Here is a 14,534-nt window from a genome sequence, read left to right on the forward strand (position 1 = left end):
AATGTCTGATCCAGTGGAAACGTCTACCTGATGAGCTCTTATCCCTTACCCAAAATAGCCTCCAGCTGTTTCTGTCCCGAGCTCACTGGCATGGGAAACTCTGAGGGCACAGAATATTTTATACAATGTTGCAAGTTTGCTATCATAAGCTTGGGGCTGGACCCAAGTTAGTTGATACAATGTTTCAAGTTCATTGCAGACAGGCCATGGGTAGCCAATGTGATTCATAGGATATTTATTTTAATCAGGATATTTTCTACCTCTAGGCTGGTGTTTTTCTTTGTTGTCTTTGTGTAGGCTATTTTTACATAATTGGCAGTAGAAGTTATTTTTTAGGTTTGTATCGTTTTCATGTAGATTTGGATTGAATTTTGATTAACCACAAGACAATGATTTTGATATTTGAAGACGTTAATATACACTGAACAGAAATACAAACGCAACAGGTGAAGCGCGGGAGGAGAATGGGCAGGTTAAGGTCCCTCTCTTCTGGGTATCTTGATCTCTGGCTCTCTTGTGTCATTTGTGTCTTATTTCATCAAACAGAATCAGACTAGCATATAGTTGATTTTATTAAAACACATAGGGTGTGTCTATTTATGGAAAAATTCAAGTTTTAAAATCGATTGTTTGAAAGAACAGACAAGATTTTTAATTAGTCGGGGACAGCACCAATTGAGGGGCAGTCTCTCGTAGGGTAGAAGCCTTTGTGGTGCTGAGGATTGTCTGTAGGAGAGGACCTGTCGGCACTAGCAGAGAATTTGGCTGTGATGTCTCTACATTTGTAATCTAGGCTGCAGGTGTATGTCTTATCAGTGCTAAACGTTGACATAGTTTCCTCATTATTAGGTTTCAGCAGTACAAGGATGTTAGGAGAGATTTATACATTCAAATATAAGAAGTTAGTTCTGGATGTTGCCATAGAGAGATGGTCAGTGACACATTGAGTATTTAGTGTGGATTCCTAATTCATTTGAATGCACTACATCTAGAGTACATCTAGAGTATGTAAAGTCATTTTTCTTTAACATTTAACATTCTCTCTCACTTGGCAAACGCTTTCCATTTCTCATAGCAGATTTCCGGGCACACTCTGTTGGCACTTGGCTTGGTGGGTTTGGTGAATAAACCCTTAACCTTCTGCCTTCCTTCCTTTCTCTCTCTTCTCTTCCTCTTCTTCCTCTGCCCCTTTTCACCTCTCTATCTCTTTAAACAACACCCCTTACCACCAAAAATGTCACATCACACACTTTCTGAATCACACAAACGCAAAAAGCTGGAAATGCATGTGTGGCCATGCCCCACAAAATAGGGCGTATTATCGAGGGGAGCCCTGCGGACCGCTGTGGGAAGCTGAAGGTGGGAGACCGTATCCTGGCCGTCAACGGCTGCTCCATCACCAACAAGTCCCACTCGGACATCGTCAACCTGATCAAGGAGGCCGGGAACACCGTCACGCTAAGAATCATTCCCGGAGACGGTGAGAGGACCTCTTCTGTCTCCCATATCTAATGTTCCACTCATATATACCATCTAGACCAGGGATGCACAACCCCTTTCCTGGAGAGCTCCTCTCCTTAGGTATTTTGCTCCAACCCTAATCTAGCAAACCTGATTCTAATAATTAGCTGGTTTATAATATTAATCAGGTTAGTTATAACTGGGGTTGGAGTGAAAACCTACAGGAGGGTATCTCTCCAGGAACAGGGTTTGATCTGATCTAGACCGAAGACTATCTCAGCCGCTAGGATCAACCTGTGTCAGGAATTATTTGTGCATTACATCAGTTATGTAAACATGTATTGTATTGGAATATACAGTACCAGTCAGAAGTTTGGACACACCTACTCATTCAAGGGTTTTTCTTTATTTTTTACTATTTTCTACATAGAATAATAGTGAAGACATCAAAACTATGAAATAACACGTATTGAAAGGGAAAGAGGGATACCTGGTCAGTTGTACAACTGAATGCATTCAACTGAATTGTGTCTTCCGCATTTAACCCAACCCCTCTGAATCCGAGCGGTGCGGGTGGCTGCCATAATCGAGATCCACGGCTTCGGCGCCCGGGGAACTGTGGGTTAACTGCCTTGCTATTTTCCTATTTTTAATTGTCAGCTCAGAGATTTGATCCAGCAACCTTTTGGTTACTGGCCCAATGCTCTAACCACAAGGCTACCTAATGTAGTAACCAAAAGAAGTGTTAAACAAATCAAAATATATTTTATATTTGAGGTTTTTCGAAGTAGCCACCCTTTGTCTTCATGACAGCTTTAAACACTCTTGGCATTCTCTCAACCAGTGTCATGGGGTAGTCACCTGGAATTTTTTTTTCATTTTATTTTCAACTTTATTTAACCAGGTAGGCTAGTTGAGAACAAGTTATCATTTGCAACTGCGACCTGGCCAAGATAAAACATAGCAGTGTGAGCAGACAACACAGAGTTACACATGGAGTAAACAATTAACAAGTCAATAACACAGTAGAAAACAAAGGGGGAGTCTATATACAATGTGTGCAACAAGCATGAGGAGGTAGGAATGCATTTCAATTAACAGGTGTGCCTTGTTAGAAATTAATTTGTGGAATTAATTTCCTTTTTAATGTGTTTGAGCCTATCAGTTGTAGGGGTGGTACAAGGTAGGGGTGGTATACATAAGATAGTCCTATTTGGTAAAATACCAAGTCCATATTACAGCAAGAACACCTCAAATAAGCAAAGAGAAACGACAGTCCATCATTACTTTCTGACATGGTCAGTCAATCCGGAAGTTTCTTCAAGTGCAGTAGCAAAAACTCTCATGAGTTTCATGCTCTCATGAGGATCGCCACAGGAAAGGAAGACCCAGAGATACCTCTGCTGCAGAGGATAAGTTCAGTAGTGTTAACTGCACCTCAGATTGCAGCCCAAATAAATGCTTCACAGAGGTCAAGTAACAGACACATCTCAACATCAAATGTTCAGATGAGATTGCGTGAATCAGGCCTTCATGGTCGAATTGCTGCAAAGAAACCACTACTAAAGGACACCAATAAAAAGAAGAAGAGACTTGCTTGGGCCAAGAAACACGATCAATGGACATTAGACCGGAGGAAATCTGTCCTTTGGCCTGATGAGTCCAAATTTGAGATTTTTGGTTCCAACCAACGCAGAGTTGGTGAATGGATGATCTCCACATGTGTGGTTCCCACCGTGAAGCATGGAGGAAGAGGTGTGGGGGTCTGTGATTTATTTAGAATTCAAGGCACACTTAACCAGCCTGGCTACCACAGCATTCTGCAGCGATACGCCATCCCATCTGGTTTACACTTAGTAGGACTATCATTTGTTTTTCAACAGGACAATGACCCAACACACCTACAGGCTGTGTAAGGGCTACTTGACCAAGAAGGAGAGTGATGGAGTGCTGCATTCGATGACCAATGACCTGGCCTCCACAATCACCCATCCTCAACCCAATTGAGATAGTTTGGGATGAGTTGGACCGTATAGTGAAGGAAAAGCAGCCAACAAGTGCTCAGCATATATGGGAACTCCTTGAAGACTGTTGGAAAAGCATTCCAGGTGAAGCTGGTTGAGAGAATGCCAAGAGTGTGCAAAGCTGTCATCAAGGCAAAGGGTGGCTACTTTGAAAAATCGAAAATACATTTTGATCTTAGCACTTTTTTGGTTACTACATGATTCAGTATGTGTTATTTCATAGTTTTGATGTCTTCAGTATTATTCTATGTAGAAAATAGTAAATATAAAGAAAAATACTGGAATGAGTCGGTGTGTCCAAACCTTATACTGGTACTGTATATACACTGAAGGAACAAAACATTAGGAACACCCTTTTGCCCTGAATTCATTATTTGGGGCATGGAATCTACAAGGTGTCGAAACCGTTCCACAGGGATGCTGGCTGATGTTGATTCTAATGCTTCCGTCAGTTGTCAATTTGGTTGGATGTCCTTTGGGTGGTGGACCATTCTTGATACACACAGGAAACTGTTGAGCGTGAAAAACCCAGCAGTGCTGCAGTTCTTGACAAACTCAAACCGATGCACCTGATACCTACTACCATACCCCATTTCAAAGGCACTTAAATCTTTTGTCTTGCCAATTAACCATCTGAATGGTACACGTACACAGCCTCAATTGTCTCAAGGCTTATAAATCTTTTAAACTTAATCTACACACTGATTGAAGTGGATTTAACAAGTGACATCAATAAGGGATAATAGCTTTCAACCTGGATTCACCTGGTCAGTGTGTCATGGAAAGAACAGGTGTTCCTAATGTTTTCTACCCTCAATCCTTTTGCTAAAGGAAAGCCAATCTCGGTACATCATCATCACACTGTTTTTACATTTCAAGTGCTCAGTTTGAACACCCCCACAATGTTGACAGAGCTGCTTCTCTGGGATGTGAGGGAACTTTCTAGTGCAGTCGTACCTTTCACATACTTCTGAAACATGCAAGAGTAATTCAAGTGTCAGAGGCTGTCACAATGTGTGTATGTTTGTCTGTGTGTTAGGGCTAAAAGCTCTCGCTACACTGCACTAACACATCACCCTGGACTGCTGTTTCATTAAGTGAGGGAGAATCAGAGGGAACGTCCGTGTAACCACGAGTCTTTGTCAACCTGCACGTTGGAGAAATTGGAACTATTTGTCCATGTTTTTAGGCTGTTTTTATGGATGAAAGCCTTTTTCTGTAGAGCCATAGATGATTACACTGAGGCAAAATTGTTCTGCCAAGAAAACAGATAGAGGTTTTTTAAAAGCATAGTTTGGGTTTGAGAGGGAGAGTTTGTATGTCTGTATTTTGGGCTGAGAGGTTGTGTGTGTGTGTGTGTGTGTGTGTTAGATCCCTGTATTAGTGAGATAGGTAGATTTATCCAGAATCCTGCTGTTAAACATAGGGAAGGAGATTTAGTAAGGAGGCTGATTCCAAAATCACTGCAGGGAGACTCAGCGCTCTCTCTCTCTCCTTTCGCTTTCCCTCTCGCTCTCTCTCGCCCTACCCTTCCCCCCTCTCTCTCTTGCACTCTCTCTCCTTCCTCTCTCTCCCCCTTTCTCTCGCCCCCTCCCCCTCTCTCTCCCCCTCCCCCTCTCTCTCCCCCTTCCTCTCTCTCTCCCCCTTCCTCTCTCTCTCCCCCTTCCTCTCTCTCCTCCCCTTCCTCTCTCTCCTCCCCTTCCTCACTCTCTCCCCCCTTCCTCTCTCTCTCTCCCCTTTCTCCCTCTTCCCCCTTTCTCTCTCCCCTTTCTTTCTCTCTCTCCCCCCTTTCACTCTCCCTCCCCTTTCTGTCTCACTGTCCCCCTTTCTCTCACTCTCTTGCGCCCTCCCTCCCTCCTTTCTTTCACTCTCTCGTGCACTCCCTCCCTCCTTTCTCTCACTCTCTCTCGCTCTCTGCCTCGCTCTCCCCTTCCTCTCTCGCTTCCCCCCTCTATATCTCCCCTCTCCCTCTCCCCCTTCCTCTCTATCTCCCCCTCCCTCTCTCTGCCCCATTCCTCTCTCTCCCACCCCTTCCTTCCTCTCTTGCTTTCTCTCGTACGCTGTCTTTCCTCTCTCTTTCTGTCTCTGCCTCACTCTCCCCCCTTCCTCTCTCTCTTCCCCTTCTCCTCCCTCCCTCCCTCCCTCCCTCCCTCCCTCCCTCCCTCCCTCCCTCCCTCCCTCCCTCCCTCCCTCCCTCCCTCCCTCCCTCCCTCCCTCCCTCCCTCCCTCCCTCCCTCCCTTCCTCTCTCTCTCTCGCTCTCTTTCTCCTCTCTCTCTCTCGCTCTCTTTCTCCTCTCTCTCTCTCGCTCTCTTTCTCCTCCCTCTCTCGTCCACCTTTCTCTCTCCCCCTTCTTCACTCACTCTCTCAATTTCTCCCCCTTCTCTCTCTCCCCCTTCCTCTCTCTTTTTATCTGCCTCTCTCCCCTCTTCCTCTCTTGCCCCCCGTCCTCGTTCTCTCTCTGCCCTTTTCTCTCGCTGCCTCTCTCCACTTTCTCTCACTCTCTGCCTTGCTCTCTCTCTGCCTCTCTCTCCCCTTTCTCTCCCTCACTCCTGGCCTATCTCTCTCTCTCTCTGCCTCTCTCTCTCCCACTTCCTCTCACTCTCACTCTCCATCTCCCTCCCCTTCCTCTCACTCACCCCCTTTCTCTCTCTCTCTGCCTTTCTCTCTTACCTAATATAGTCTGCATTGTGATATAGTGTAAAAGCAACAAGGGAGAGATGGTGTGACCCTTACTCAGCCCCCTGGGTAGGCAGGCAGGGCTGAATTCTTCCTCCCATGACTTCTTCGATAAAATTGTCCTTTTCCCCTTCCATTCTCACAGTGGGAGAGACTGATCAGTGATACAGTTCAGTGCCTTCTGTGTCCTGAGTCCTGAATGTTTACAGAGGGGCAAAAAAAAGAAAAGGTTGCAAACTGCACTAAAGTGGAAAGACTGGGAGGGAAGAAGGGATAGAGTATTGGAAAGTGGGAGAGAAGAAGGATGGGATGAGCGAAGCAGCAATTGAGGGAGGAAAAGAGAAGGATGGAGCCTGGGCTGCAGGCAGTTGACACTGGTGTGGAGAGAGGTCTATTTTAAGACATTGGGATTAATGGGCAGAGAGACGACTCATCAAACCCCGGGTCTCCCCAGCAATGACTACCCAGCAGAGTGGAATTAAACCCCTCGGCTCGGCCTCCACCTTGATTGGCCGGCCCAGCGTCTCAGGGGCTGTGGTCTGAATGGAGAGTTAAGCCAATGGAATCCAAGGGGACTAGTGGGGGAATGATGGATAGATGAGAGAGGAATTGAGCACAGTTTGTGGGGTTGTGAGTGGAATAGAGAGCAGGGGCTAGGATCAGGCTAGTGGTGGTAGTTGGGCTGATAGCAGGGAGTAGGATCAGGCTAGAGGTGGTAGCTGGGCTGAGAGCAGGGGCTAGGATCAGGCTAGGGGTGGTAGTTGGGCTGATAGCAGGGGGTAGGATCAGGCTAGGGGTGGTAGTTGGGCTGAGAGCAGGGGCTAGGATCAGGCTACGGGTGGTAGCTGGGCTGAGAGCAGGGGCTAGGATCAGGCTACGGGTGGTAGCTGGGCTGATAGCAGGGGCTAGGATCAGGCTAGGGGTGGTAGCTGGGCTGATAGCAGGGGGTAGGATCAGGCTACGGGTGGTAGTTGGGCTGAGAGCATGGGCTAGGATCAGGCTACGGGTGGTAGCTGGGCTGATAGCAGGGGCTAGGATCAGGCTAGGGGTGGTAGTTGGGCTGAGAGCAGGGGCTAGGATCAGGCTACGGGTGGTAGCTGGGCTGAGAGCAGGGGCTAGGATCAGGCTACGGGTGGTAGCTGGGCTGAGAGCAGGGGCTAGGATAAGGCTACGGGTGGTAGCTGGGCTGATAGCAGGGGCTAGAGGTAGGCCACGGAGGGATGTTGGAGAGAAATGAGGGGGTGGTTTGGAGTGGGGAGATGGTAGTTGTTACGTGTTTATTTAAGGGTTACATTCAACCATAGGTAATTAATCACACAAATGATGTCACATTGAGATAGAGTGCTGTGATTAGATGAGAGTCATGAGTGTACCACTCCATCTGGTCCAGGCTTCCATATGTCCCTGTTTGAGTAAATTATATCTTACCAGTGTAATAACGGCCTACGAAAGGTTTTGTGAAACTGCTCTTGTTTTTCTCCCTTCGTCTTCTGCATGCCTCAGTCTCCAGTCTCCTGACTCCCCCGCTCTCTCTTTCTCTCCTATTAGACTCCTCTAATGCATCACTACTGACCAACGCTGAGAAGATCGCCACTATAACAACCACTCACACGCCCCAGCAACAGGCTGCACCTGAACCCAGGTGAGAGGGATTCTGATATTTGGAGTACCTAATTGTCTAAGAACATGTATCTATGAGCAGTGATTTTTAACCTATATTTTGACATCTTTCTCATTCCAGAAACAACACCAAACCAAAACAGGAGTCCTCTTTTGAGTTCAAATCCCCTCAGGCCCCTCCTCCCCCCGCCCCAACAACACAACCTCCAGCCCAGGTAAGGACTTGTCCAGCACCAACAAGGCCTGCCCCATCCAGCCCAATACACACCCTACAGCAATGTGTTCCCTTTAAGTGGTTGTCACACTAGGGAGATGCTTTATTCGGAGAGCAGGGTGGGTGTTAGTCGGTGTCTGTGGCTCTGCGTGCCCTCTCGGCCCACCTCAAACCGCCCCCAGAGTCCAAACCATCTATGATTCATCTCACTCACCACCACTCTGGAGCTCCGATCTAATAGGTACAACTGTCCTCAAGGTGGCATTCATCCCCACACTGAAATACGAGCCGTCCCCAGGCACAAACATTATCAAGTCCAGCCACCGGTGAATCACCAGTCTGACCTAGTCATGTGTGTGTTTGCGTGTGTGTGTGTTTCTCTCAGGATGCTGCGTTCTACTCAGTGGACTTGGAGAGGGAGAACAAAGGTTTTGGGTTCAGCCTGCGAGGAGGTCACGAGTACAACATGGACCTGTATGTGCTGAGGCTAGCCGAGGACGGAGCGGCCATACGCAACGGCAACATGAGTGTATGTATCAGCCCCATATAGGAGCGTTTTGAAATTTGAAGTTGATTAATCTACTCATTGATGTGGTTATGTTATGCTGAATGCATAATACAAAATGTGCAGTGCTGTTATGTATGCAATGCCCCACAAGCATGAATTGTTATTCTTTAATGTCTGTATTATGTAAATATGATGTCCTATGTGCTCTCTTGTAGTTGTCAAGCTGTCATTTAACCTTTAATTTGATTAATTGTCTAAAAGCTTAAGAACGTCTCATTCCCCTTGGTCCTTTAGACAGAATGAAAGGGTTCATTGATTATCCTATATTATATGTGAAGTGGAATTCCTTCCACAGAGAGAACACTGACAGAACACCGCAGAGAAAAACCTCTTCCCCTCTTGTAACATTGTGGATTTATAGAAATGTTTCCTTTACAGCAGTCAGAGCAGTTTTAACTATAATCTAACCTTCCCTCTCTGGTACCTCTTATGTTCCCTTCTGTCCCCTTTGTCCTGCTTTTTCCCTCCCCTCTGCATCCCCTCTGCCCTCTCTTCTCCTCCTTGTCCCTTTTCTACATATCCTCACCCAATCTCTCTCTGCATTCCCTCTGCCCTCTCTTCTCCTCCTTGTCCCTTTTCTACATATCCTCACCCAATCTCTCTCTGCCTCACCCTCTTTCCTTTATCCTCCCTTCTCCCTCTGCATCCCCTCTGCCCTCTCTTCTCCTCCTCGTCCCTTTTCTACATATCCTCACCCAATCTCTCTCTGCCTCACCCTCTTTCCTTTATCCTCCCTTCTCCCTCTGCATCCCCTCTGCCCTCTCTTCTCCTCCTCGTCCCTTTTCTACATATCCTCACCCAATCTCTCTCTGCCTCACCCTCTGTCCTTTATCCTCCCTTCTCCCTCTTCATCCCTGACACACTCCCCCCTTCTGTGTCTTACCCAATATCTTCTACTGACACCCCCTCTCCCTACAATGTCTTCACCTCCCCCTCCTCCAATGTCTCCCCCTCTCCTCTCTGCCTCACTCCTCTCTCCCTCAGGTGGGAGATGAGATCCTGGAGATCAACGGTGAGAGCACCAAGGGCATGAAGCACGCCCGCGCCATTGAACTGATAAAAGATGGTGGCCGTCACGCCCACCTGGTCCTCAAGAGGGGTGACGGCTCAGTGCCTGAATATGGTGGGTCAATCTACGAAAACATTCCCTTTTCCCCTGTCTTCACCCCCTGAGCACAATGGGGAGAGGGACAGGGTGGGGTGCGAGAGGAACCCTGTCTCCTGTCCTGCTCTGTCCTGTCCTGTGCTCCGGGCTCGGGACCTTCCACTGACTGCCACTGTCCACTGGGTGCGTCTGGTTCTACTCTGGGTGCTCTCTTCGTGTCTGGGTCACCTGCTGTCACCTTTTAACCTTGTGCTGTGTGTCACTGAGTGGGGGCGTGGCTTGGGGAGCAGGGCATTCTGGAATTCCCCAAGAATGAAAGGGGTCTATGGACCCATTGATAAAATAAAAACAATGAAAGAACTGTGAGGAGAGGGATAAAAATCTTATCTTAAAGATTTAGTGTTTCTAAATGTGGATATGTTTATTGATTCTCAGAGTCCTTGCTGAATGATATTTTTAGGGTTGAAAAAAAAAAACTGGGAAATGCTCTCTGGTTGTATTGCATCTCCAAGCTTTGATATGGCGTTATCAACATATTTATCATATTTATTGATGGTGAATGTAAGCTTCTGAGTTTAGGACTTCAGTTGAGAAATTAGAGCATTCTAATACTTTCTACCATTTCATTGGGAAATTCACAATACTTTGTTTGACTTATTCAAAAATCCACAGATTTATTCTCATCTACTGTAACTGTCATTGGGAAGCTGTGATTCTTGAGACTGCACTCATTCCTGACAATTCAATTCCATTCAGCTCCACTTCTACAGAAATGTTTGTACATGTACAGAGCCATGATCATGATCAACCCACATATTCATCTAGAAAGTATATGGCTGCATGAAGTTGTCAGTGTAAATCCAAATGTTTTTTTTCTGATGTTTTTTGTTGATTTTCCATAATATTTATGGAATATTTCATTTTAATTGTATTGATCTGTTGATTGATAGTCACAATTCATCTTAATGCATTCTTGATTTCTATTCATGTGATTTTTTGAGCTGAGAATATCTTATGTCTGTCCTGCACCAATATGACATCTCTGTGAGGTTGTATATTTTTTAAAATTTTTCGTGCTTTTAGCTTCCACCATTTAACATTTCATTTCTGCAATGTAAACGGCTTCATACGGTGTTGTGTGCGTCTCGCTGTCTCTATGGGGTTGGGGTCTCTGTGTGTGTGAATCTCTGTGAGTGTGTGCTGGGTTCCAGAACTTTCTCTGTAACTGATTGTTTTTTCCTCAAGGGTTGTGTTATTTTCTGGACTGTCTCTTTCTCAAATTGATTAAATGATCAAATAAACACCTTTTCCATTGGACAAGAATTCTTCTTCTGCCTATTGTTGTAGGATCTAAACCCTGTTGCCTTTCTCTTCTCTCTGTTTGATCTACCTCTCCTTTTGTTTCACTGGGCTCTTTCTTCCTTCAGCGATGGTTGCTCCCCATCTCACCGCATGTATGAGATCATCTAATGACAAGCTGGGAGATCCTAGTTCCTACCAAAATCAGACCATGGTTTGTAGCTGTCCTCTCTCTCTCTCTCTCTCTCTCTCCGGTCTCTCTCTCTCCGGTCTCTCTCTCTCTCTCTCTCTCTCTCTCTCCGGTCTCTCTCTCTGGCCGTGCCTCTGCTCCATGCATAAGAATCCATTCACCCAGAATGCATTGCCAATACCGCCGCCTCTGTTGTCATGTTGACCAGTTGGAATGGATTCATACATACCACATCTTGCATATAACCTCTGGGAATGGCGTGTCCACTGCTGACATGCCGAAGCGTTCGTTCCATTCATGTCATGTTAGTTTGGTGATAGTGATTGTGGGACAGTGGTAAAAGTTTTTCTCTCCTAGACATTTTCTCAGCCAATCAATCAAGTAGAGTTACTATAACTTTTAGAAGCTGTCTTGTGACACTTTGATTACCATCCGTGTGGTTTATTCACTGATCTGGTGAGATGGTTAGAGTCAGGTAAGAACCAATTGAAACTGCAGTCATTTTAATCAGTAGTCTCCTTGATTAGTCCCTAAAACAATTCCATGCACCCTCTATCCATGGTGTTGAGCCCACTCCCAGCAGTCTTTATAGAGTGCAATCTGTGAAAATAATGAGCAACCACATTCTTCCTGAAACCAAACATGCTCATTCATTATTTACATCATTACTCAATTCAGAAACTCATCTTGGGTTTGTTAGTTGCATTAAATATTGATATAACATCAAAGGCAGAGCATGAGTGAGAGCATGAGTGAGCATGAATTAGTCATGTCAAACAATCAAAATCAACATCAGCAGCACGCAGCATCGTAATCAAACCATTGGTCCAACCATCAGCTGAGCCCCCTTCAGCTCCATAAAGCCAGACGCCACCCTAGGCTCCTTGCCTGGGGACAGGTTTGTTGTGGAGAACGTCTCCGGGCTTTGGCTGTTCCACCAGTCCTCGCACAGTACATTGCTGCTTTTGGCTCATACATAGCAATACTAATATCTAACCATCAGCTGTGGCTGTGCATCCAAATGAAGAATTTAGCCGTGTTTGTTTGCTGACATTAACTTTACAATTGGCAGTATTACTAATAATGTTAGATGCCTGGTTATTGGTCAGGGAGTCTGTGAGAGCATTGTGTTTCATCCAGAACCCTGTGTTGTATGTCATGTTCTATTCCAGACCCCAGCATCGACGGTGCCGGCCCAGCCGCAGGGATACAAAACGCTTCGGAAGTGAGCACCCTGCCCCACAACAACACACCATCGGACACCAACACACCAGACCCTCACAAACCATCACGGAGCAAGGACAAGAAGGGCCACCACCATTCCAAACACAGACACCGCTCCCCGGACAAGAAGAGCAAGAGCAAAGGAGGGGCGTCTGGGGAGACAGGGGCCTCCTCCAATCAGTCCAAGAGAAAGGGCGACAAGAGCAAGAGGTCTGGTGGGGATAACCACGGCACTCACCAACACCACAACAACAGTAGCGGCCACCGCCACCGGAGACACCGCTCCCCTGATAAGGGTCGTAGCCGGGCCCGCAGCGCAGAGCAAACCCTGGACAGTAGACAAAGCCAAGGGCACAGAGAGAGGGAAGGCCGCTCTCCTGACCGACACCACACCCACCGCCAGCGCTCTCCCTACAGGTCCCCTCGGCGCAATCGGTCACCCTATGGCCACCGCTCTCCCTATGGTCACCGGTCACCCTATGGTCACCGGTCACCCTACCACTCACGCCACCACTCCCCCACCCGCTACCACCGCACCCAATCATCAGACCCCTACCGGCAGCCCTCCCCATACAGACTGAGGGGCCGGGAGCCAGAGAGGCCCAACGGGGGGGTGGCACCAGTGCTGAGGAAGCCTCCTGGCCCTGTGCCCAGCCCCTATCGTGAGGAGAGTGTGCTGCGGGAGCCTCCAGCCCTGGATCGGCTCAACAGGGAGGCCACGCTGCTGAGGGTGCCTCCAGCCCTGGACCGGCTCAACAGGGAGGCCACGCTGCTGAGGGAATCCAGGGAGGAGCGCCTGTTTGAGGAGGATAGCCTTCTGCTGAGGGCATCCACCCTGGAGCGTGACTACAGAGGAGATGGCCTGTTATCTGCTGCTGCCCGTGGCCAGAGAGGAGAGACCATGCCCAGGGTCCATACCCCCGAGTCCGACAGCGCCTACAAGCGGTACAGCTCACTGCTGAGGGGCCGCTCGCCTGAGAGGGTGGAGAGAGAGGCACGCTACGCCCCCAGAGAGGAGTCCCCAGACCCCCGCTACAGAGTTCAGAGTCTGGGCCGAGACATCTCACCTGTCAGGAGCTTCATAGAGCTGGAGGAGGAGGGAGCAACAGCACCCAGGCTGAAGGAGTCTTACAGCACACTCAAGTCTGACATCAGCCGTGCTTCCAAAGCGCCCCCGGAGCCCAAGCGGAAGGCTTACAAAGACAGCCCCAAAGATCTGAGCATCTGATGTGACGTCTGCTGTAACACAACCAGTCCCCCCCCCCCCCCCCCCCCTCAGCGCTCCACGGCACCATGGTTCCCTCTCACCACTCAGCTCTACTCTTCATACAACAGAACATACCTGACCTACCTGGACCCTGGATTAACCTCAATTATTGATTATATTACATTCCTGCGTTCCTACTGGACAGTGATTCCAAAACCTACAAACTTTTAATGGCAGAAGTACGATATCTTATTCTTTTCTTTTTAGTTTTTTTGGGGTAGTTTTTTTGTGATTTGGTTAAGCATTGTACATTCATCAGAATTTTACAGAAAATGTAAAACCACAAAAAACAATGATGTGCCTAACAGTTCCATTAATGAGCGTATTTTTGTTTTGTTTTTGTTTAATATGAGACGGCCGTTTTCCCAGCCATCAGTCTGATGACTGGTATGTATTTTTCCACTGAGCCCAAGGAGGCAGGCAGCACACAGTTCCAGTGACTGGTGCCACCCACACAGATGCTGTGCATGTCTTTTTTCTTTCTCTCCCCCAGTGCCACTGTTTTTTAGACATTTGACCAGACTATAGCACAAGCCTGCATTTGTTTGTATATTTTTGACTGCAGTATGTGTACATTGATGGGATCAAAACGAATGAAGGGAAATAAAGTTAAACTGCGATGGTGATGATGATCATGTTAAAATTAAAATAATATATTAAACATATCTTCAGTGTCTCTATTTTGGTATTTTTGTATTGTAATTGATCAGTGTGGGAATGTGAGAAGTTTTGATGTGAGTCTGTCTTACTACCTCATGAGATTCATAAGATATAATATTGAAAATCGTGCAGAATGGTAGATTAATAATATTGTATAATATTTCAAACAAAGTAAAAGTATGGTTTACTTGGATCTGTCTGTTTATAAACCAGTGTGGTCCTTTT

General features: G+C 46.9%; 1 protein-coding gene across 12 annotated transcripts in view; it reads left to right on the forward strand.

Annotated features, from left to right (window-relative positions):
- Window positions 1-14,314, forward strand: part of LOC109897058 (membrane-associated guanylate kinase, WW and PDZ domain-containing protein 1-like) — a 182,278-nt gene extending 167,964 nt beyond the window's left edge. For 8 of the 12 annotated variants that reach the window (XM_031805065.1, XM_031805133.1, XM_031805098.1 and 5 more), the window contains 6 exons: window positions 1,277-1,480; window positions 7,711-7,804; window positions 7,904-7,997; window positions 8,382-8,525; window positions 9,549-9,687; window positions 12,331-14,314. In XM_031805065.1, coding sequence (XP_031660925.1) covers window positions 1,277-1,480; window positions 7,711-7,804; window positions 7,904-7,997; window positions 8,382-8,525; window positions 9,549-9,687; window positions 12,331-13,610 — 1,955 coding nt within the window. In that variant the 3' untranslated portion in view covers window positions 13,611-14,314. Of the gene's footprint in view, window positions 1-1,276; window positions 1,481-7,710; window positions 7,805-7,903; window positions 7,998-8,381; window positions 8,526-9,548; window positions 9,688-11,096; window positions 11,183-12,330 lie in introns of all 12 variants that reach the window. The other 4 variants (XM_031805219.1, XM_031805285.1, XM_031805392.1 and 1 more) reach the window with 2 other exon arrangements.
- Window positions 14,315-14,534: the final 220 nt, after the last annotated feature.

The sequence above is a fragment of the Oncorhynchus kisutch genome, linkage group LG1, assembly GCF_002021735.2.
Source record: "Oncorhynchus kisutch isolate 150728-3 linkage group LG1, Okis_V2, whole genome shotgun sequence".
Taxonomy (NCBI): Eukaryota; Metazoa; Chordata; class Actinopteri; order Salmoniformes; family Salmonidae; genus Oncorhynchus; species Oncorhynchus kisutch.